Below are 21,940 nucleotides of genomic sequence, written 5' to 3'. Positions count from 1 at the left end.
ATTTGTTCAGCTTCTGAAAGGCTGCAGATTCAAAGAGCAGCTGGGAATGTATTTAATGAGAAGGAGGGACAGAAAGATGGATGTGGTTTTCCTATGAGGCAGTAACAACTATGCAGGGTGTTGGATGTTTGCTTTGTAGGCTGTGTGTCCATATAGCTGTTTTTAAAGGTGAGTAGAGGATTGATTCCTTGATCAAAGAGCAAATGGTGACCCAGTATCCCTGTAGAAATAAGGTCCATTTTGGCTGTTCTGTGAAATACATGGTGCCTGTTTTGGAGTCAGTTGGGCTGGAGGGGATGGGCCTGGGGCTGAACACAGAACATTGTTCCCTGCAGAGCACAGGGCTCCTGCTTTGACACAGGTGGTTTGGGTTCCTTAACAGCAATAGGAGCCCATTCATGCTAGATGCATGATCAACTTTAAGTTGGGATGGTTTGGCTCAGAGATGGATTTGAGAGCAGAGCTTTCTTAGGCCCTACCTAAGTGTATGGAGGACACTGGAGGGGAAAACTGATGGATGGTTCTAATGAAGTTGTCAGAGTCAACTGTATGGATTTAGGAAGTGATAGTATTGAACTGGTAAGGTTCTTCTTTTCCCTGGGCTTTCTGTTCCCAGGTTTTCTCAATGATGTTCTCTCAGTGCTGCCAAATATTTCTGAACACACTGGGAAAACCTTTTCACCAGCCCCTCCCAAGCTGAGCTCTGTCATTACGCAACTTCTTCTTTCTTGATCCGTGTTGTGATGCAAGAGGATTTAAGCATGGTGATGGTAGGGTTGAGCTTTCTGGTAAACCTGCTGCTCAAGAAACCTCAGGCTTCCCAGAACTCCTTTGGGAATTCTGCATTGCTGCAATGGGAGATGGTGACGTTAAGCATGGACAGGGCTGGGCAGTCTGCCCTGTTATTATGAAATGTTCTCATGGAGGTTTTTTGCAGACCTGCTGCAGACCCATCTGTTTGTGCAGTTAAGAGCATTTCCATATTGAACAATCCATGCAAATACCAGAATTCTTTTCTGAATGAAAGAAATGAAAGGGTATATTTTTCTGATTGTCTTGCACAGCTGCTCTCCCCAAACTTCATGTTTCAATGTAATTTATTTTCTCAAAAACAGCTGTCTTTACTTGAGTACCATTCCTCTCTCAAATGGCATAAGCAAGGCTGCGGCATAGGGAGGAATCCTATTTATTTTCAGTTTTGGCTGCTGTTGTTCCTGAGAAACCAAGATATGTCGAGGCAGACCCTTTTCAGGCAGCAGTTTTTGGGGCTGTCCTAAGAACAGCCGAGGCTAGGTCGTGGCAGGAGGTGTGTGAGCAGCTGACACCGCGGTGGCCGAGCACGCCGGAGGCTCTTGCTGCCCATGCGGCTCACACGTGAGCACATTCCCCACATGGCAGGGGCCTGGCTGGCCCAGCTCTGCCTGGCATTTTGGCTGCTCTAATTCTGGATGTGGAACGGATCAGGGAGCCCAAGAGCCCTCCTGGTTGCCCCTGGTGACCTTGCACGTGAAGGACTGTCACCACAGCAGGAAAATTCCTTCCTGTACCCTGCTCTGGGGACAGGCTGCTGGTGAAGCAGGAGCTGGAGATCTCTCATGCTGCATTGGTTCCGTGTTTAGAAGGGATTTTGGGCTCTGAGCATGTTTTAGTTTAGATGGCAACAGAGATGTTCTAAGGCGGACATTCCCACAGTCCCCATCTCTGCTCTGCTGGAGTCACAGAATCACACAATTGGAAAAGACCTTTGAGATCACTGAGTCTCTCTGTGGTTCCCCACTGTGGAAATTGCTCCTGTGACATGGCATCATCTGATAAAGGCTTCTTTCCCTCTTATAACACCTTTTCCAAAATGGGAATCAGTGTTTTCATAAGGGTGCTTTCCAGTTGGTAAAATGCAGAACCTTTGTCCTGCATTAAGAAAAATTGCTCTGTGAGCTGCCATCACATCTCTGCCAGTCAGAAAATGAGACCTGGTAGCTTTGAGATGGTTTGATGTGCTCTGAAAATTCACCTTTCAGGTGCCCCCCACCTGTGCTTGGTAACTTTGGGTTACTGCTTTTACTCAGTCACAGAATGGTTTGGGTTGAAAGGGACTTTAAAGCTCATCTTGTTCCACCCCTGCCATGGGCAGGGACACCTTCCACTGTCCCAAGGTGCTCCACACCCTGTCCAACCTGGCCTTGGACACTTCCAGGGATCCAGGGGCAGCCCCAGCTTCTCTGGCTATCCTGTGCCAGGGCCTCAGCACTCTCACAGGGAAGAATTTCTTCCTGATAGCCAATCTAAACCTATTCTCTTTCAGTTTAAAGCCGTTGCTGTTTGCAAAAAGGGAGTGAGTGATGTGTTCATGGGAGCTTAGAGGAGAAACTTAAATGATCTGCAGACCCTTTGGTCCTCAGTAGGAGCATTTCCAGGGATCAGGAAAGCTTTGACTTTGTCCTTAGGTTGGTTTGGTTGGTGGTCTTCTGTTTCTGACTGTGGATCTGCCGTGGTCTGGCAGATCTTGAACACTTCTAACACTTCACTTGCTTGGCTTCATTTCCTCCTTTTCTCCTGTACCTCACCTTCTCTGTGGTGCTGTAGCCCTTGTAAACCACAATTATCATCCTCAATTCCTTGGAAAACTGTAATTGCCACTGATGCAGCCTGTGCTTCCTGCTGCTCTATGCCAATGCCAGGGCAGCTTTGCCTAGGGAGTCGTAGTCATCTGTTACTCAAACAAGTGATGCAAATAACTTTTCTTTAGAAATGTGGTGAAAGAAAGAACCAAAGTGTTGGTGATTCATTTCCAGGTCAGCTTTGCTTGGTCTGTTTGCTCTGGGAAGTGTGTGTTCTCATGGCCATTGAATTCCTGCGCCTCCCTTGTGTTTGTCACCCTACAGCTGAGATGGGCTCAGCTCACTTGGTTAGGTGATGGGTGGTGGGTGAAGCAGACTGTGCTTTGGAAAGTCCTGTAGTCAGCCTTGGTGCTTGGTAGAGCACAGTAACTTCTTAACTTACTTTGGTGCAAATATCCAGGAGAGCATCTGGGCACAGCGTCCCTCTCCCACGCTGCTGCTCTGCATCCCTGACTGCTGCACAGGGTCAGTGCCTGAGCTAATGGGGCTCTGCAGAAATGCTTGCCTGCTCCTACAAACCACCTTGCTTGCTCCTACAAACCACCTTCCCTACTACACTGTGTGTGTACAGCAGTAAATCACTTGCTCACCTGCATGGTGGTTCTAACAGGGAAGCTTAACCTTGATTTACTACCTGGGCATCAGGTGAAACAGCTCTGGCTCTGCACCTCCAAGGTCAAACTCCCAGCTGAGCAGGCAGTCTGTGAGCCCCCTGTAAGTGTGGCAGTGCCACAGAGGTGACAAGTGTTCAGCTTTCCCACCTGGTGTTTTCTTCCTGCCCTGTCCCTGTGACTTCTCCATGCAGTCATTCCTTGCTCGGACGCTGGCAGAGTCTGTGCCATGGGACTTTGTGTGTGTCACAGCATCTGCTCTGAAGTGGGGAGCTCCTTGTTTGAACTGCTGGCAGAAGGGAGCAGGAGGGTAAGAGCTCTGCAGAGCCTGGGCTGCCTTTCATATGTTGACAGGGATCTGTTTGGAGCAGGGCTGGGCACTGCCATCCTGCACACTGCAGTGGTGGTGGTCCCCGATGCCCTTGGGATGTCTGGCAAGGATTGGCTGCAGGCAGATACAAAACTCTCCTTTTTGCAGGAAACCTGACTTCTTTAACAAATCACATTTTCTAGGAGAAGACCTGCCTCAGAGGGCCTCCAGTTGTGCATCTGTGTGTTTAGTTGAAGAACTTGCATTTACTGAGTCAGAGGGTGGTTCAGTGGAGATCTTAGAATCAGAATGGGTTGGGCTGGAAGGGACCTTAGAGGTCATCTAGTTCTACTCCCTGCCATGGGCAGGAACACCTTCCACCATCCCAGGTTGTCTCCAAGCTGTGTCCATCCTGGCCTGGGACACTTCCAGGGATCCAGGGACAGCCACAGCTACTCTGGACACCCTGTGCCAGGGCCTCAGCACCCTCACATGGAAGAATTTCTTACTTATGTATTCCATATGGCCAAACTTGCCTTTCTCCAGCTGAGCATTCACACAACATGCAATATGTAAAACACAGGCTTCTTGAGTGCTAAAAATCTCAAATGCATTCCTGCCATGAGCCAGATGATACTGTAAAATTTTGGATTACAGTTGCTAAATGTAGGACTTGGTTTGAAGATGAAAAAAATGTCAGACTCACTATGCTTCACCATGTATTTCATCTAATGATGTATCTGGGATGTTTGGGGAGCTTTGGATTGGATTTTCCTTTCAGAAGAAGCCTTGCTGTTAGAGCACAGATTGCACATGAACAATCACGGCAGCGCTGCTGCCACCTATTTTCACCAGTAGATCTTAAAAATATATGTATTTGAGGAGTGTTGGATTTGGTGGGGTTAGAACTGCGGAGGTGAGTTCTGTGGCGCTGTTTTCAGAAGAGTGAGGTTTATTTTTGCAGTTCTATTTCTTTTTCAGTTGAATTTGGACAGGGGAGCCCATGTGAGACACTTGGGGCTGACAGAAGGGCATTGTTGGGGAGCTGCTGCTGGCAGAAGTTGGATGCCATGAGTTTACAGGCTCGGTTTTGACGCAGAGTCCTCAATAGCATGCAAGTGGGCATTCCTTTAAATGCCCTGTCTAAAATCCATCATTCACTGGGCTTTTGTGCCAGAGTAGAGGCCCGAGCAGTCTGAGTGCTGCTGTAGCCCTCTGAGTACAGCTGTGGGCACTCCAGACTATTTTCAGAGGCATGGATATGTAAAGCAATTGCCTGCTCTTGGGAGACTGCTCGAGGCCTTGGCTGGAGATGCATTGAAAGGAGGCATCTTGTCCTGAAGAAACAAGGACATGATTTGTTTCCCGTTGAACAAAAGGTCTTCTTAAAATGTGAAGCCTGAGGTTTACCCTGCTGGTGGTAGGAGAGCTGTTTTGCAGTCACGCAAATGGATGGAAAGGACTTTGAAAAACCCCTGAAAATCGTTGTAAAAGTTTTAACTTCTTTTTGACTCTGCTCCATGCTTTTTCTGCCGTGCCTTATGCGAGAAGCCTTAGTTCCAGCCTTCAGGACGAGCCTGGGTACATTCCTTGGCCTGAATGTCCCTCCAAAGTCCTGCCAAGGAGGAGGACCTGGTGTGTTTGAGATGTGCCTCTCTTGTGCAGGAGAACAGGAATGTCGAGTGGTGCCTCGTGCCAGGTGGCTCGGGGCAGCCCTGTGTCCCTCATGGGCACCGTGTGCAGGGCTGCTCTCCTGAGAACCCACAGCTTGACCTGGCTGCCTCTCCCCTTGGCTGCTCAGTCCCCAAATAGCACACAGGGCCCTGGGCAGCCTTTGATAGTCTTTCCTCTTGATGTGTTCCTCTCTTAGTAAAGGCTGTAATTAGATCCTTTGCTGGGCCAGAGCACAGACAAAGGGACATCCTTCCTCCCTGGCCTGTTTGTTGAGCTGGGGGCTGGCTTGCATAGGGCTGCCTGTGGTGCCCAGCAGACCCCAATGACCTTCAGGTGAGGGATTAGTGGGCTGGGATGCTCCAGCTTGCATTTGGAAGCATTATAATTGCCTTTTAAGAGCTATTCCTTAGTAAGGTTCATGGCTGAGGGGAGAGCTGCATGCGCAATGATCCTGTACATCTGGGCACAAGCAGGTTTGCACAGCACCAGCCTTGATGTAGGTGCACAAAGGAAAACCTGGACGGTGAGGGAAGGTACTCAGTGTGCAGCCAGACAGCAGAAGCAGATGCTGTTCCTGTGAGCCACATCAGTTACAGCTTTCAGCCCAGCACTGGAATCAGCTCTTGCATCTTTGACCTCAAGTAACAGAATGAAAAAGGAAACTGATTTCCTGGTTTCCCTTTTCTAGCTGAGAGTCCTGCTGTAAGGGACCTTGACTAATAGTTTCACATGTCATTCAGCTCAAAGTGGTGCTCTGGCTGTGATGGGAAAAGGAGAGGAAAATGCTGGGATGTCAAGGCTGAGCTACCTGCCTTGGACCCTGGTTCACATTCCCATGCTTTGCTTTAGCTTTGTATTCTTGTGTCTCTCCCCTGTGCTTTTAGAAGGGGCCAAACCTGCATAAAATATCAAGCAGGGAATCACCCTTCCAGCAAGCCAGTGGTGGGAAGATTCCCTGTGCTGTGTCAATGCAGGTATCCATGGTCCCAATTGCTGCAGAGCACCGTGGAAGCCAGGAGTGTAACTGGGTATCAAGAGGGATAAGGCAGCTGTGTAAGCAGCAGGTCCACAAATGACAATCTAGGTGTAGCCACCAATTTTGGAACCCCTGTTCTACATGGGGCAGAAGCAGAGCTTGTATCAGTGAGGCTCTCCCAGCTCTTGTGGTTTCTCCACCAGGGCCATGTCTGCTATTGGAGCATGTGGTCACTGTTGTGCTGGCACTGAATGGCATGATTTGCAGCATTACTTGGGAAATTAGGGTGTTGCTTTATGCATTTCTGCATCCCAGAAGCCTTCCTGCTGTTTGTGTTGCTGGGAGAAGTGGTTGGTTTTTGCTAGAATTCCATACTTAGTTTTGGAGTGCTCTGTTTGATGTGTTGAAGAGGTGAAGTTTCTGTTTCAGGGCTAAGCAGAGCCTGGCTGCAATCCTGAGGGAGCACGTGGCATGGAGGTGCTTCCTGGCCTCTCCCCAGCACCAGTGATGCTTTTCATTTGGCTGCACACACTAAGGGGACACTTTTCCAGAAGCACTGGCAGCTGAGAGTGACGTGATCCCCCATTCATTTATGGATCGCTGAAGTTTCTGTGCTGGCTGCCTTGGAGAGACCTGGAAAAGTGTCTGTGTCCTTCCAGAGTGTAGGAGACTGCTGTTTCTCCTCTGTGAAGTCACGTCAAATTCTTTATTAACCTCCTGATACTTTGGGAGTGCCACCTGATTTGCATGGCTGAAGTGCTGAGTCACATTAAAATTAGCTGGTTTTTACTTCAGTAGCAAGTCATTTCCCTGGGGATGTGACATTCCTGTCCCTTGGCTCTTCTTCCCATCTGAGTCTGGGCTGCAGGAGCTTGGAGTTGGTTCACAGAGGAGCACAGGGAGAATAAGGAAGAGCAGGCATGACACTGGACAAACATACATGGGTGTATTTATATATGACCTTGGAAAACAAGACAGGCCTTGGCATCCCATCAGAGCCCATCAGATGTCAGGTATTTGGGGGCTGGCTGTTGCTGCACGTTGGGCCGTGTTTCATGCTGAGCTATCTGCAGGCATGAGCACCCAGGAGAGAGGGAACCATGCCATAAATTCCAGAGTGCTCCTCAGCCTGTGCACTCTTAGCTTTGGTTCGTTGTTGAGCTTTGGACTCTTCTTGCCTCTCTGAAAGTACCAGTATTTCTATTTCACACATTCAGTTGCTTTCAGTAGTGATCTACACAGGGCTGGTCACTTTGGACTTAATTTTCCTACTAATAGAGAACTTTAGTCCAGAATTGGATTTCTGGAGTTTGGTTACTCTATGCTTGGAAGGGCAGGTGAGGACATGTTTGTTGGCCAGAGCAGTTTTCAGTGTCACTCTTACCTTGTACTGCTGCACAGTAACAAAGATTATCTTGCTTTTCCAGGGAAGGGAATGAACCTGGGGATTCCACGAAGATCACCTACCGTGAGCTGCTGCACAAAGTTTGCCAGTTTGCCAATGTCCTCCGCAGCCAAGGTACACAGCTGGGGCAGCAGGAGCACTGGATGCTGGGGAGGCATTTGGCCAAGGGTTTGGAGATTGGGGTCACTGCTTGTGTGGTTGCCAGTCTGTTGAGTAATTCTCATCAATTTGTTCTGCAATGCACAGATTCATTCCTGGCTCTGTCTGTGAAAACTGATCAGTGCTGGTCATATCAGCTGTACAAGGAAGAAATCAGTGCTTAATGATGCTCTGGGGTTTTCCAACAAGCAGTGGGCTCTGGTTACTTTCCTGCTTCCTTCAGGGAGGCAGATGAGAACATGGATTGTTAGTCATCATCTCTCAAGAGCCATAGTGTTTGAAAGGCAAAACCCTTGGCTGCTTTGGCTCTAATTGCAGCTGAACCTTTATTGTGTGCATATAAATGTGGAACTAAAAGAATTGATTTATTTCTTTATCCTGTTCTTTTGGCATGTAACCTGTTCATTTTGATAAATGCTATGTTCACTTTCCCTCCACAGGGGTGAAGAAAGGAGACCGGGTTTCCATCTACCTGCCAATGATCCTGGAGCTGGTCGTAGCCATGCTTGCCTGTGCCAGGATTGGAGCTCTGCACTCTGTTGTGGTAGGAACAAGCTCTTTATGCTGCTCTTGGTGCTGAGCTCTGAGGGGGAGCAGCTCTTGGTTTTGGGAGAGGAGCTGGAAAGCTGAGTGCTGGCCATGAGATGGATGGAAGCTCAATTAAGATGCTGCTGTTTGCCTGCATTAACTGTGCAATGAGCTCCTTTAGCTCTCTCCATCAGTGCCTGGTGATGAATCATTTGCCTTGGGTGAACAGCACAGCAGCTGGGGGGTGTGGGGCTGGGTTTCTGTGTGTCCTTGCTGATTCTGCTGTGTGCTCTCTGGCAGTTTGCAGGCTTCTCTGCAGACTCCCTGTGCGAGCGGATCCTTGACTGCAGTTGCTCTCTCCTCATCACGGCAGGTAAGACACACATCTGAGCAACCCTCTTCCTGTTGTCTGGCTGAAAGGTCTGTATTTTAAAAACCTGGAAGTGGAAGAGAGAGGGTCAGTGCCTCAGCCAAGCCTCCCAAAGTGGGTGCAGTGCTGTAGCTGTGCCCAAATGCTGCTTCCCACTCCATACATGTGGTGAAGCCTCTGAGCAGCCCCTTAGTTTGTTCTGTAAAGCTGCTAATAGAATGTTTCCAAACACTTCTCATCCATGTTTCTCCTGAAAATCAGCCAGACGTTTGCAAGATGTGTCATGAAGGAGGCCTAATGTAAGAATTCCCACCCTTCCCAGTTTTAAGGACATTTCTGCTGCAGCTCCTGGCCTTGTAAAGCAAAGGATCAAGAGTGTGGCAGTAGTTGCATGTAAGCCCACTGCATCTCCCCAGCCATTTTTTCCAGAAGTGGAAGAAATAATGTTTTTATTAATTCCCATGGCATGAAAAGGACACACTAAACTGCAGTCTGTGTTCTGGATGCATTGGATTATTTTCCACAGAGTATTCCCAAGAGATTTGCCAGGTCAAACTGGGACCTCTCCCAGAGAAGGAATTTCACCGTGTCTTTTGGCATCTGTTTCTCTGGGCTAAAAGGGTGCATGAGGAGAGCTTTCCCATCAGCTGTTTGTCTGCTTCCCCTCACTCCAGTGCATGAGTCTGTTCTGCCCTCCTGAAACTGCATTGTTGCTCCAGCTGTCCCACGCTGCCTTGGCTGGGAAGCTCCTCTGATGTTTTCCTCACTGTTTTGCAGATGGCTTTTATCGAGGGGACAAACTGGTCAACTTGAAGCAGATTGCAGATGAAGCCATCCGGAAATGTATAGAGAAGTAAGTTTGGATTCCCTTCTAGAAAAGGGCATTGCTGCCAGAATCTGCTCCTGCACAAGTGAGAGTTGTCATAGGTGGGCAGACTCTGCAGCAGGTCTGACACAAACAGTCATCAGATGTTACAGAAGGGGAAATAATCCTGCTGAAATGGCTTTGCCAAGCTTACAGACACAGCATCTGTGTAGCTTGTGTGAGACTGAACGTGGGTTTGTGTGTTAGATCAAACATGGAAATTCAGGGCAGATAGTCTGCACATTAGAAATTCAAACTCTTTAAGAAAACATAAGTCTTTATGTCTAACAGAAGTGATCCTGAAGTTGGGAATTAACTGGTGGAGACTGTGTTGATACTCTGAAGGGAAATAAGATAATTCTGTCAGTGTTCTGTAGGCTGTCTTTTCCCTCATAAGGGGGCAAACACCTACACCTTTCCTTGATGTGTAATCAGGCTTTGGAAGCTTTTCCTCCCTCTGAGACAGTCAGTCCTGCCTAGGGGTTGGAGCAGCCACTAACATCTCCTCGTAGGAGGGCTTGTTCCTGGTCACAGGCAGGCAAATTTGGGATTTGTAAGGAATCTCCACAGCAGCGTCCTGGGAGAGAGACTTGTGGGACCCCCAGTTTGTCCCAGGAATCACACCTGATAAATCCCCAGTAAGCTGTGCACAGACTGTTCCTGCTCTCTGAGCTGCTCCTGTCGCTGGTGTCCTTGGAAGTACCTGGAGTTTGCATGGCAGCAAATGCTCCAGCTCAACTAAAGGAGCTCCAGGCCCCTGCCCTGCCTCCAGTGCTGCCTGTGAATCCCAGGAAGGGCTGGCTCAGCCCCTGAGCAGCCCAGTGTGACAGCTCCTGCCTTTTACAGGGGATCCTCTTTGAAAAAGTGCATCGTGGTGAAGCACCTGGGCAGGGAAGAGATGGCAGTGGACGGGACCTGCAGCAAGTCTCCTCCTCTGAAAAGGCTGTGCCAGGAAGTGCAGGTGTGTTCCTGGTGGGATGAGAAGGGGGTTTTATTACCACAGGCCAGAGACCAGCAAATTGATCAGTGCAAAACCACTGCAGTGATTCCTGAACACTCCTGTTGCTGTTTTCACCCCTCCTTGCTGACGTTGCCGTGTGAGTGTCTGACAAGTGGTTCCTTTTCCTTACCAAGATCCTCTCCCTGCTGCTTCCTTTAACACCCTCACAAGCTGCCAGCCCACAGGACCCCTGGGTACATCTTCCAAAGCCACTGGGGACAAGATGCCCATTTTCCTCTGCTTAGTACAAGGTTTTTCCTTCCTAACCCTTTGTCTCTCTCCCTTGTGTACGGAGACTGATGCTGTGCTGCACTGTAGCTGTGACAGTGGCAGCAGGAGAGGACACCCAGGAGATTTGTGCTCATGGTGTGAGCTCAGGGCAGCAATCCTCTGCTGAGAGCAGTGCAGGGTCTGTGCAGCTGCCACAGGGACTCTGTCAGCTCTCAGGCTGGGGTTTTCCTTTGCAACTAGAGATCAAAGGATGTGGGCCAGAGGCGTGTGGTGAGACAGGGGTGGAAGGAGGAGAAGGTGTCGTTGAGCTGTGGCTTCCTGCTGAGCTCCTGAGGCTGCTGAGCAGCCCTGCTGTGCCCAGCCCTTACCTGCTCTAGAGGTTACTTTCAGCTACCCCACAGCTCCAAGTCTTGCCACGTTGTCTTCTGTCCCTCTGTGTTGGGTGGTAATTTGCACTGAGTTGTCCCCAGGCTGCTTCTGGCTCAGAAATGGGTTGTGTTTGGGGAGTATGTGAGCTTTAGACTCTGCTTCCAGGAGGAGTGGTCTGTGCACATCCCTGGAACAAGAAGTCCAGCAGATTCTCTACCTTTGAGTTATTTTCCCTCTTTCAGCCATGTTAGTTTTATTGGGGTGTTGCTCTTTGTTTGACAGCCTGGCCATGTTCCTTGGCCTGCTGTGCCCTTTCTCTTGTGAGGGCAGGGTAGATGCAATGAATGAGAAAACTGGAGCAGACCAGCCTTTCTGTGTGAGGTTTCCCTGGCAGGGTGATTGCAGGGCAGCCTGTCCCTGTGCTGGTTGCAGTGGGTGAGGTGAAATTTTTGTGCAGAATGTCCTGGGGGGAAGGCTGGAGGGTGTCTCTTAGCTTTTGGCTCTCTTTACTCGTTTCCATACTTTATTAAGGATTCTTTCCCTTGTGAATGCATTTTTACTGTGCCATTGGCTTGTGTGAGGTTATTGGATGGTCTGTGGGCTGTGTGCTGCCTCTGTGTCTCTGTTCCCAGCCAGCCATGTGCAGGGGGTGGCCTTGGGGACCTACCCTGGGGGCAGCTGGTACCCTGAGAAGGTGATGGAAATGGGCAGGCTTCTGCTCAGGGGTCATTGCTTGGCCTGGCCTGGCCCTGGATCTGAGCATTTTCCAGCCTGCCAGGGTGATTTGCAGCATCCAGGCCTGTGGGCTTCCAGCTCCCTGCCTGCAAAGCCCAGTGTGGGTACTCCCCTTCCCAGATTTCACACCCTCTTTGTGGATTTTTAACAGGAAAAAAAGACTGAAAGCTCACAGAGACTCCATCCCAAGGTATTTACACACAGCACTGCCTTCTTTTTGGCACCTCCCTTCTGCTTCCCGTGCAGCTCTCCACCTCCCTTAACTGCTCTGGCTGCCCAGCCACACGTGCCCTCCTAACCGTGGTGCCAGCAGCTGCATGTCAGTGACAGACCCCACCCAGCTTGGCAGAGCTGCCCACGGCCTGGGGGTGAATGCAGTGCCACCAGTGCTTCCAGAAACAGACCCACATGGGTGAGCCCTGGGCACAGGGAGCTGCCCGGGGACTGCAGAGCCACTGGGATGCAGTGTCAGCATCCAGGCCAGGGTTTGGCTCTCTGCCTGTCAGAAGCAGCTCTCACAATGCGTTTCCCTTTGTGGGGAGGCTGGCAGGGGGCACCTGCAGCTTCCTGGCCACAGGTAGCAAACCTGGATCTCCAGACCCAGCATGTGGACTCTGCCTCATCCCAGGAGCTGTGGCCTCTAGACCCCCAGAGCAGGCAGGCAGAGACACACAGTGCCATGGGTCTGACCTCCTCCCTGGGTGCTAAATCAGGGATCCTTCAAGGAGGGATGCCAGAGAAATAGCCTTGGGCTTGTTTACCTGGTGCCTTGCTGGGAGCTTGCTGGTAGAACAGAATTGTGGAAACTGCTTTGCCAGGTAAAACCAGGAGCCTGAGGGTCCATGAAAGCTTTCCAAGTGGGCTGAGTTGTGCCAAGCTGTCAAGCAGCTGGTGTCCGCTGCACCACATGTGCAGGAGCTGTGTGCTGGGCTGTGGGGTCCCAGTGCCTCCAGATGTCTCATGAACATCTTTAGGGCTGCAGAGAGTCACCATGGGGCTTCTCTCTGTGCACCCCAGCTGAGGGAGCTGTGGTGAGCTTGGCTTTGTGAGGAGGAAATGCGCAGGACTCGGGGCTGGGTCCTGCACTCACAGAGATGTGAGAAGTGGAGGTCTGAGCTGAGGCTGGGCATGTTCCCTGCCCAGCTTCCTCCAGGCTTCTCTGAGGAAAGGTGAGAAGGTCAGGGGAAGTTGTCTTGTCCTGACCTGTGCCACCACCCTGGAGAGGTGGGCAGGCAGAACAACCCTCAGGGTGACCTCTGCTCATCAGCCACAGGCTTGGTGGCTCTGTCACAGTTCTGGCATCTTCAGTCAGCCAGTGCTGGAGGGCTCTGCATTGGTGCAGTCACTTCTTACCTGGGTAGTTACTACCCAAAAACCCAGAGAACAGATATTTTTGAGGGCCTGCAGGGCCAAGCAGTGTGAGCCCACAGTGCTGCTGTTCAACTTGGGTCGTGCTGCCATCAGGGTCCCCACAAGTTCTGTGGGACAGGTGGCTGTGGGACAGGTGGCTGTGCTTGCTGCTTGGCTGTGGGACTGCAGCTCGGGGCAGCCCCACAGGGCAGGAGGAGCCTGGCTGTGGGAACAGCCCAGAGCAGCTGCTGCCAGCCTCTCCTGGCTGCTGCTGCCACCCACGGGGACTCATCACCATTACCTGTGGTCTGGACACTGCTTTAGACACGGTCTTGCAACCAGACCATGTTTGAAGGTTTTCCTTGTGGCTGTGGGCTGTGAAAAGGAGCTTTGGGAGTGGGAGCTGCAGCTCTGGTGCATGGTTTGCAGCAGGCTGTGCTGTGAACATCCCCCTCAATGGCACATGATGGGGGCAAGGTTTGGGCTGTGCGCCTCATCCCCCCTCTCTTGTTTTTGGACAAGCCTGTTCCCAATCTTGTGCTTTCCTCAGACCCCCTGGAACCCAGCCATGGACACGTGGTGGCATGAGCTGATGCGTGGTGCCAGCACAGAGTGTGAGCCCGAGTGGTGCGACGCCGAGGACGAGCTCTTCATCCTCTACACGAGCGGCTCCACTGGAAAACCCAAGGTGTGCTCCCAGCTCCCTGCACGGCACAGGCTGAGCCCTGGGGACCCCTCAGCTGGGGGAACTGGTGAGGGGAGACTTGAGAGGCCCCAGCAGGAAGAGGAGTCACAGAGGTCTTAGAAAGGGGCTGTGCTTTCAGCTCAGCTGCTGTTGGAGCTCAGCAATGCTCAGCTGGGCCTGGCAGGGTGAGGCTGATGGTGGGAGCTCACCCTGACATTCCTGTGCCTTCTCTTGGCAGGGTGTGCTGCACACCGTGGGTGGGTACATGATTTTTGCTGCCACCTCCTTTAAATACGTGTTTGATTACCAAGCTGAGGATGTGTACTGGTGCACGGCCGACATCGGATGGATCACGGGCCATTCCTACCTCACCTACGGCCCCCTGGCCAACGGGGCCACCAGCGTGTTGGTGAGTGCTCTGTGCCAGGGGGTGCTTGCACTCCAGGAACGGGGAGATGGTGGTGCTGAGCTGCATCCCTGCATTGCTCTGTGATGGTGTGCAGGGCTCTGTGAGGAAGGGTGGTGCTCTCCAGGGAGGGCACGGTGACTTCTTGAGGGAGTAGTTTGTGTGTGGCTTTTTCAAACTCCAAAAATTTTTGTAGTTTTTCAAACTACAAATTTTTTTCAAATGCTCCCCTGTTTGTTTCCAATAAAAGTACGAGCCTTGTGTACCAGTGGAGCCAGGGCTGCTCTGACTTAATGCGAAAACTCAGTCAGGGAGTGATGCTTTCCCTGCTGATGCTGATCTGACAACTTGATGTTTAACTCCTGTGCCTGTATCTCTCTTGGCAGTGTAACAGATCAGGGAGACAGAGACCTGTGCCCAGGAATCCCCAGGGAAATGCAAGCAGGAAAATCACTGTTATGTTGTGGGAGGCCTTTTGGGAGTTCTTGGTACTTTGGGTTGTGATTCTGTCACAGTGTTTGGACCTCTTGCCTTTTGCCATGTGGGCAGGGTCAGTTGGGCTGGTGGGACTGTGTCACTGTGGTGGCCACCCAAGTGCCTGTGCTGCAAGGGAGTGTCAGGGGACATCTGCTAGGATGAGGGGGGATGACATCTGCCCAGTGAGGGGGTCCTTGACCCGGGCTGGTTTCACTGTGTGGTACCCCTAGAAGGATGTGCTGGGGTCCAGCTGCCGTTTGCTCCTCCTGCTTGGGCAGGTGCTGCAGGTGGGGAGCAGTGAGGAGCAGCTGTGTCACTGCTCTGTCTCCTGCTCAGTTTGAAGGCGTCCCCACCTACCCAGATGTTGGCAGAATGTGGAGCATCATTGACAAGTACAAGGTGACCAAGTTCTACACAGCACCCACGGCCATCCGGCTGCTGATGAAGTACGGCGAGGAGCCTGTCAAAAAGTGAGTGCCAGTGCCAGTGGAAGGAGGACGTTGGCTTTGCACAGCAGGGTTGAGTGGGAGATGCCAAAATGACCGAGGTCTCCTCTCTTCCCCTGTGGAAGAGTGCTGAGAAAGCTCTGACCTGTACCTGGAAGGTCCATTTTGGGTAGCCCAGGGGTTCCTACAGACACTGCTGTGCAGCAGGCTCACAACTCCATGGCCTGCTGAGCTCCTGCCAGCCCTGTCCTCTCTGCAGGCACAGCAGGAAGTCCCTGAAGGTGCTGGGGACCGTGGGTGAGCCCATCAACCCCGAGGCCTGGCTGTGGTACTACCGTGTGGTGGGAGAGGAGAGGTGTCCCATTGTGGACACCTTCTGGCAGACAGAGACGGTGAGTCCTTGCTGGGTGTCCCTGGCACCTCTCTGTCCCTTGTGCTCCCTGCAGGGCCTCTTTGCAGATTTCCCATAGTGGGGTTTGGGGTCTGGGGGGGGTCTTCTTGTTTGGCCTGCCCAGGAAACTCTGGTGTGCTCCTTCTCTTCCTGTCCTGGAACTCAGACTCCAAAAGAAGAAACCTTCCTCTCCAAAGGGTCTCTTCCTAACTCTGCTCTGGACACTGAGCAGAGTGTCTCCTTCCTCTCTTTCTCTCCCCCAGCTCCAAATCTGTGCCCAGATTCCCCATTGACTGCCATATCCTTCCCAGGGCCCATCTCCACACCTGTCCTGAGTAGCCCTGACTGGGATGTGCTGTTCCCAGAGCTGATGGCACAGCTGTGGGATGGGCTGGCACGGCCCAAACTCACTGGTTTTTGCCTCTCTGCAGGGAGGCCACATGCTGACGCCCCTTCCTGCTGCCACCCCCATGAAGCCAGGCTCTGCTGTGAGTACTTGTGTTCTCCTCCCCAGGAGCCTCAGTCAGGGCCCTGTCTATGCCATGGCTGGGTGGTTGCAACCTGCCAGGAGGTGGGGGGACAGTGGTGCACATGGGGAGGTGACCACCACCCAAAATCCCAGGCCCTATGTACAACAGCTCTCCAAAGCTGCCCTTGCCCTGCCTCCCACTCCCGCTGGTTAATGGGGGTCTAATGCAGGGATTCACCTCCATCTCTCCTTTCTCCCTGGTTCTCATGGCAGACATTCCCCTTTTTTGGTGTGGTCCCTGCCATCCTGAGCGAGTCGGGGGAAGAGCTGGAAGGAGAAGCAGAAGGTTACCTGGTAAGGAAGGGCTGATCTTCCCCACCCTCCCTTTGTCCATGCCCTGTGAGCACTGGGACATTCCTGGTAGAATACCCACATCTTTTGGCCCAGGGAAAGGGTAGAGTCACCATCCCTGGAAGTGTTCAAAAAATGTGTGGAGGTGGCACTTGAGGACATTGTTTAGTGGTGAAAGTGGGTGATGGTTGGACATTTCCAACCTTAAAAAATTTGTGATTCTACCTCCACTAAGTCCACACCCTTGGGTGGTGGGAACTCCCTCCAAGGCCATAATTTTATGGGAGCTTTTACAGCTGATCACTAAATGCACTTGCACAGGTGGGCAAGGCAGGAGGATGGGAACAACTGCTCAGCCAAGCTCCTTCCCCCTGGCCAAAGCTGGTGGGACTTCCCAGTGGATCAGCATTGGCAGCAGGTGTCTGAGTGCTGCTCATGGCTGTCTCTGACATCTCTGTCCCTGTGGTGCAGACCTGGGTTATTGCTTTGGCTCTCACTGCCCCAGCTGTGTGTGTCTCACCCGCAGGTGTTTAAGCAGCCCTGGCCAGGGATCATGCGCACGCTGTACGGAAAGCACCAGCAGTTTGAAACCATTTACTTCAAGAAGTTCCCTGGGTACTACGTGACAGGCGATGGTAAGGGGGTCCAGGCTGCTGTGGTCACAGGGGCCTGGGGACAGCAGTGGAAATCTTGCCCTGTCCTGCCCTCAGAATCCCTTATCAGTTGCTCCGAGGGCTGGCACTGCTGCCTCACACTCATTTCTGGCTATTTTTAGGTTGCAGAAGAGATAAAGATGGTTATTACTGGATCACAGGGAGAATTGATGACATGTTGAATGTTTCTGGTAAGAAGTTTTGTCTTCTGTGGGGACCAATGTGCTTTGTGACATTTCTACATCCATTTCAAAAGCCACCTGCTTTATGGGGATGGTTTTACACCTGTGATTCTGCTCAGCAACTTGTCCTCAATGTGGATCCAGTTTCTGGGTCAGGGTTATTTCAGGGACACACAAGCCCATGACTTGGTGACTTCCTGCACCATTTTCCCTGGAGACAAAGCCTTGGAGGGAAGGAACTTTCTGTAACCAGCCAGGGCATCTCTGGGCCACAGGGAATCAGGGAAGAGTTTGGGCAGGACCATGGTGTTGCTAGTCCAACCTGCTGCTCCATGGAGGGCTCACCTCAAAGCTGGATCAGGCTGCTCAGAGCTCTGAAGATTCTTTCACCTCTCTCAACCAAGTCTTTGAGATTCAGCTGCTTCTCAGCCCATCATTTTCCATGTACTCTATTTAATAGTTCCCTCCCTGCTTTCCTGGAGCTTGTATCCTCCAGGTGTGTCCTGCTGGTTCTGAGGTGCTGCTTTACTTGTCCCTGGGTCAGATTAGATCCTTTCACCTGACCAGCAGTGCCTGGTTCTCCACCAACTGATCATTCTGGGAGTTGACCACTTTCCTGTGGCTTTCTGTGACAGCAGTGCTGGGGTGGAATGTCAGAGCACAGGTACAGGAGCAGAGGTGTGCAGGACTGAGCTGTGCCTCTGCCCCAAGACATGGAGTGTCACTGCCCCTCCCCTCAGCACTGGGCTGGAGCCTGGACTCTGCAGATGCAGCCTCTTCCTCTGCACCTTCTGGCTGACCATGTGGGCAGGTCTCCTCTTGCCAAATCCAGCTCCTCCTCAGCCTGTGCCTTGGAAAGGCATCACTGTGAACTGTTCATCTGTTCCTGAAAGGAGGGAGGGGGAACAGCCAAGGGAGGTGGCTTCTGCAGGTGAGTGACACCTGGCAGCTTCCAAGAGCACTGCGGAAATGAGTTTCACTCTCCAGCTGTTGTCCTTTCCTAAGCACATCAAACTGATGCTCTCAAATCTGTATTTTAGGGCCTTTTACAGCCTGAGGCCTCTTCCTGCAGGTCTGTAAAGCTTTGTCTCCCCCTTGTTTGCAGGCCACTTGCTGAGCACGGCGGAGGTGGAGTCAGCCCTGGTGGAGCACCCGGCGGTGGCCGAGGCTGCCGTGGTCAGCCACCCCCACTCGCTGAAGGGCGAGTGCCTCTACTGCTTTGTGACCCTGAGAGAGGGCCACGAGTTCACCAAGAACCTCACAGATGAGCTCAAAAAACAAGGTAGCAACAGCCAAATATTGGGGAGCAGGCAGGGGGAGGACAGGTGCTGGAGGGGTTAAGGGCTTGGGTGTTTGCCTGTGGTCTGGGGAATGCAGCGTGGACAACTGCCACAAGGTGCCTCTTGATTACAGAGCACGGCTAACAAAGACTAAAATTAGTTCTCCCAGCCTTTGTCTGCTCATGTGATGCCATCTCTGCCTCTGGGAGCTGACAGCCCTGTGAGGGACTGGGATGCTCAGCAGGCTTTTGTTTGCAGCAGGGCTCTCCCTGGCAGACTGAGACATCCTGAGAGGATCATGGGGTTTCTTTAGGGACCTGCTCTGGGTGCTCTGCTCTCAAGGAGCTTTGTTTCATTGCAAACTGCAGTATTGAATACATGAAACAAACCTGTGGCAGCTTCTTCTCTGGAGGAACCCAAGAGTGAATTTGAATCAATCCTTGCTCTATCAAAATGGTCATGGTGCTGGTTGTAGCTGTTAGGGAGGTGTCTGGAAGATGGAGGGAGTGAAAAAACGAGTACTCTCACTGTTGGGGAGCTGTGCTTCTGGCCCTGCTGGCATTGCAGGTCTTGCTGTCCTCTTCCACTGTGTGGAGACTCAGGTGCAGCAGCCCCAGGCACTGCCCTGCCAGGTGTCCCAGGAGCTGGGCTGTGTCTTAACCTTCTGTTCTTCTATCATTGAAAGGATGTGTGGCTTCTCCTCATCCCTGCAATGAAAATCTCCTTTTTTGCAGTCAGAGAAAAAATTGGGCCCATAGCAACACCTGATTACATCCAGTATGCCCCCAGCCTGCCCAAAACCCGCTCAGGTGAGTTCCAGGGGTGGTGCTGGGGAGGACTGGATGGTTCCTGCCAGTGGAAGTTGATCAGCCCTGCTCTGCTTGTCCAGGGCTGCTCAGATTAGGGGAGGTACAAGCTCAGGGCGAGCAGGACTTGCAGGTCTGGTACTTCCCACTTCTGCTAAGGATGCTGGCGAGATCCTGACTCCTGGGGAGAGGGACTTTTTATATGGACAGATAATGAAGGACAAGGGGTGATGGTTTTAAACTGGTGGAAGGCAGGTGTAGATTAAATAGACTTAAGGAAGGAATTGTACCCTGTGAGGGTGGGAGGCCCTGGCACAGAGTGCCCAGAGAAGCTGGGGCTGCCCCTGAAGTGTCCAAGGCCAGGTTGGATGGGGCTTGTGGAGAGTGGAACCTGGGATAGTGGAAGCTGTTCCTGCCCATAGCAGGGGGTTGGAAGGAGATGATCTTTAAGGTCCCTTCCAACCCAGACCATTCTGGCATTCTGACTCCTGCTTCCCTTTCTTGGCTGTCATTACAGGAAAGATCACCAGACGGATATTGAGGAAGATTGCCAAAAATGACCACGATCTGGGGGACATCTCCACCTTGGCAGACCCGGGCATCATCACACACCTTTTCAACAGCAGATGTGACACTAAGCAGTAGCAGCAGGACCTGTCCCTGCTGAGCAGAACAGTGGCAGTGGCACCTGATGAGCAGGTCCCTGCAACAGCTGCTGCCTGCCCTGAAGGAAACCTTCACCTGTTGAATTGAATGTACCAATCGTAGGAACGAGGAGAGTCTGGCTCTGGAGAGGCCGTGCCCATGCCCTGGATGAGGTGTCTGTCGTGTTCCAGATGGATGTCACACATCTGAGGGTCAGCCTGGTGCACAGAGGGACTCGTCCTCCTCCCTTTTCAGCACCTCGTTCTTGATTTTAATTTAATTGGGGGGGTGGGGGAGAGGGTGTTAATTTACTTTATGTCTGGAGGGGCCCTGGCACCTTGTGCACAGTGGGAAGGAGCTTTGGGGGCTGGAGGGGAAGTGATGCTGGAGTTACTCAATGCAGGCAGGCCTGGGAGGGGCATCCACCACTGCCCACAGAGCAGCTGAGCTTCCTTTTGTGCTTGGAGTGCTGCAAGCTGCAGGAGCACTGCAGCAGCCACATCATCACTGCACAGCTGTGCTCACCCTGCATCCACTGGCCTGCTGCTAGTAGCACAGCTTCCTGGAGCCTCTAGGGGAGTGGGGCAGGGCTGCAGGGAGCTCTGGGCTTTAAACAGGTTTTTTGGGGCAATCTGATACCAAGATCTGCTGCTTCCTCACTGTGTTGTGCCAGCTGGTGCATTGTCCCCAGTCCAGGGTCCTTCACTGGCCATGGACACCACAGGGAGCCAGGAAGGGAAAAGCCTTGGTGTGACATGTTCCATGGAGCCCTGGTTCCTCCAGCCCTGCTGCACCAGCCCACAGCTGGAGCAGCTGGATGCTCCTTCTGTGTCCTGGGGGAGGACTGGGAGTTGTTACACCAACGGATGGAGAGGAAATGGAGCCAGGCAGAGGCACCTTTCTCATGGCACCATGAGCACTGCTACAGCAGAGAAACCAAGGCAGGCAGGGCTGGGAGAGTCCTACTCAATTCCTCATTAGGAAAAACTGGTGGGAGATATTTAAAGTCAGTGTTTGCTTAAGTCTGACATGGCTTAAGGATGATGAGAGCTAAAGGCCCACAAACCTTTTCCCCAAGAGCCTTGACCACCACCAGGGTCCTGCCAAAGCCATCCTTCCTCCAGTGAAGGACCTTTAGCTCCAGCCAGGGCTGAGCTGGGGCTCATACCTCCTTTGCAATGTCTCTGAAACCTGCATGTGAACTGTTTGATTTTGCACTTAAACCAAAGGAGAACTGGGCTTTAAAACTTGCTGCAACAGCTGTTTTGGGGAGTGCCAGTGGCCAGGGATTACCTGCGACCTGAGCTGACTTGGGGCTGGAAAGAAGGGGCAGCTGCCTCTGGGTCAGGGTGCTCAGGGCAGGTGTTGGGGTGCTCCGCTGGGCTGTTGGCCAAGTCCCAAATCTCACTTGTTACCTGCTGCTCTCACTGGCACAGCACCTGTGTCACCTGTAACCTTGGTGCCTGCCTGTGTCCCATGTGCCCCCACAGCTCTGTACCACTGGATTGTGCCACCTTGGTGACAAGGATTCCTACATCATCGTTCCTCCTGTTACTCTTTGTCAGCTATGTAATTTTGGCTGGAAAACAGCGAGAATTTAATGCAAAATGAAATAAAATTCAAGAAAACAAAATGGAAACAGGCTTGGAGTGTGTGGGGGTCATGGGTGCTTGTGTGCTGTTGAGTCCAGGGTGCTCAGTGCAGTTGGAGTGGCCTTGCCAGAAACCAGGACTGGCTTTTGGGATGAAGAGGGGCAGGTTCCTGCCAGCATGATGTTTTTCCATGGACTGGGATTTACTGTGGCTGGCTGTGCTGGCTCCAGGGCAGCAGCCTGTGCCTCAGTTTCTCCCTGGTCTCCAGCCAGTGCTGCTCCAAGGCTCATGGAAAGCACAAGACAGTGTGACACCCCCGTGTCACCAACCCCGTCATGCAGCACTGGTTCCAGGGA

At 52.1% G+C, this 21,940-nt stretch overlaps 1 protein-coding gene across 2 annotated transcripts in view; it reads left to right on the top strand.

The window, feature by feature from the left end:
- Positions 1-21,625, top strand: part of ACSS2 (acyl-CoA synthetase short chain family member 2) — a 31,127-nt gene extending 9,502 nt beyond the window's left edge. The window contains exons 3-19 of one of the 2 annotated variants that reach the window (XM_041478629.1): positions 7,617-7,708; positions 8,194-8,297; positions 8,582-8,654; positions 9,429-9,504; positions 10,363-10,477; positions 12,003-12,041; positions 13,752-13,889; positions 14,125-14,295; positions 15,106-15,239; positions 15,475-15,607; positions 16,038-16,094; positions 16,349-16,429; positions 16,953-17,061; positions 17,202-17,270; positions 18,367-18,543; positions 19,276-19,350; positions 19,865-21,625. In XM_041478629.1, the coding sequence (XP_041334563.1) occupies positions 7,617-7,708; positions 8,194-8,297; positions 8,582-8,654; positions 9,429-9,504; positions 10,363-10,477; positions 12,003-12,041; positions 13,752-13,889; positions 14,125-14,295; positions 15,106-15,239; positions 15,475-15,607; positions 16,038-16,094; positions 16,349-16,429; positions 16,953-17,061; positions 17,202-17,270; positions 18,367-18,543; positions 19,276-19,350; positions 19,865-19,992 (1,771 nt within the window). In that variant the 3' untranslated portion in view covers positions 19,993-21,625. The remainder of the gene's footprint in view (positions 1-7,616; positions 7,709-8,193; positions 8,298-8,581; positions 8,655-9,428; positions 9,505-10,362; positions 10,478-12,002; positions 12,042-13,751; positions 13,890-14,124; positions 14,296-15,105; positions 15,240-15,474; positions 15,608-16,037; positions 16,095-16,348; positions 16,430-16,952; positions 17,062-17,201; positions 17,271-18,366; positions 18,544-19,275; positions 19,351-19,864) is intronic. The other variant, XM_041478630.1, reaches the window with a different exon arrangement.
- Positions 21,626-21,940: the final 315 nt, after the last annotated feature.

Source organism: Pyrgilauda ruficollis, unplaced genomic scaffold (assembly GCF_017590135.1).
Source record: "Pyrgilauda ruficollis isolate IOZ18807 unplaced genomic scaffold, ASM1759013v1 scaffold46, whole genome shotgun sequence".
Taxonomy (NCBI): Eukaryota; Metazoa; Chordata; class Aves; order Passeriformes; family Passeridae; genus Pyrgilauda; species Pyrgilauda ruficollis.
Note: the sequence above shows the minus strand (reverse complement) of the source record. Positions and strands in the feature narration are given on the sequence as shown.